This window comes from Empidonax traillii, unplaced genomic scaffold, assembly GCF_003031625.1.
Source record: "Empidonax traillii isolate 1590-97213 ecotype Southwest subspecies unplaced genomic scaffold, ASM303162v1 scaffold4398:size13205, whole genome shotgun sequence".
NCBI classification, from domain to species: Eukaryota; Metazoa; Chordata; class Aves; order Passeriformes; family Tyrannidae; genus Empidonax; species Empidonax traillii.
This window is the reverse complement of record NW_020959591.1, coordinates 11,984-13,205: the sequence shown is the minus strand read 5'-3', so window position 1 is coordinate 13,205 and position 1,222 is coordinate 11,984. Positions and strand designations below refer to the sequence as shown.

Below are 1,222 nucleotides of genomic sequence, written 5' to 3'. Positions count from 1 at the left end.
GTATTGTTTAACATGTGGGAGTAGATCCTTGGGATTTCTGTCCAGAAATGCATCATGATTAGGGGAAGAGCTTTGCTCTTGTCCTGGCAATGCATTTGTTCAGTGCCAGTGTCACAGCCTTGTTCCTAAGGCTGTAGATGAATGGATTTAAGAATGGGTACAGCACTGTGTTCACCAAAGCTACAATTCTGTTGGTCTTTAAGGAAGCATCTGTTGAAGGACACGTATAGAGAGCAATGCAGCTCCCATATGCAATGGATAAGGTGATGAGATGGGAAGAACAGGTAGTAAAAGCTTTTTTCTTCCTCGCAGAGGCTGCTGGAAGCTGCAGAATACAGAAAAGGATGCAGGTGTAAAATGCCAGGTTTAAGGCTAAGGAACCCAGCAAGACACATGATATGAAAGCAGTGTCTATTTTCCAAAGCAGGCTGGTGTCAGAGCAGGACAGCTGGAATAAAGGGGAGTTGTCACAAAAAAAATGGGGGATCCTGTTGGAGCCACAGAAGGACAGCTGAGACAGGAAGAGCAGGCGGTAGCTCTGGAGGGTGAAGCCGATGAGCCAGGCAGCAACAACCAGGCCAAGGCAGAGCTGAGGCTGCATGGTGGCAGCGTAGTGCAGGGGGTGGCAGATGGCAACACAGCGGTCAAAGGACATGACAATGAGCAGGCCAAACTCTGTGCCACCCAGGGCAAAATAGAAATAGGATTGGGCAAAGCAGCTGCTCAGGGAGATGTTTTTTTGATCAGAACTCAGGATGGCAAACAATTTAATGCTTGTGGAAGATGTAAAGCAGATTTCTAGGAAGGCCAGGTTGCTAATGAAAAAGTACATGGGGGTTTGCAGGTGGTGATCCACACACACAAGGAAAATGATGATTGCATTCCCTGTCACTGTTGTCAGGTACATGAGCAGAAGGATCAGAGAGAGAAACAGCTGCAGCCTTTGATCAAGCTCTGGAAAACCCTCAAGGATGAACTCGGTTGCTACTGTTTCATTTGCTGCTCCCATGCTGAATATCAGTTCCTCCTGCCAAAACAGGAATGTGGCAAAACCCAGGGTGATAATTTCACAGTCTGGACAAAATGTTCTATCCTTCCCTCTCTGCTCCTTTCTTTTCCTGCAGTCTTCCTGTCTAGCACAGAGATTGTCCTTCAGGCAATTCTCACCCAATGATTTTTCTGTTTCACATTTGACTTGGAGTCCTCAGGGATTTTTTTTGTC

General features: G+C 46.6%; 1 protein-coding gene across 1 annotated transcript; it reads right to left on the bottom strand.

Moving 5' to 3' along the window:
* Positions 1-58: 58 nt before the first annotated feature.
* On the bottom strand, positions 59-1,105 carry LOC114072898 (olfactory receptor 6C3-like). Its single transcript, XM_027910723.1, has one exon. The coding sequence runs from the start codon at positions 1,007-1,009 to the stop codon at positions 59-61; it is 951 nt and encodes a 316-aa protein (XP_027766524.1). The 5' UTR covers positions 1,010-1,105.
* Positions 1,106-1,222: the final 117 nt, after the last annotated feature.

What these genes read in the sequence shown, in the direction of transcription:
- LOC114072898 (XM_027910723.1), bottom strand. Translation starts at nt 1,009, where the DNA reads ATGGGAGCAGCAAATGAAACAGTAGCAACCGAGTTCATCCTTGAGGGT.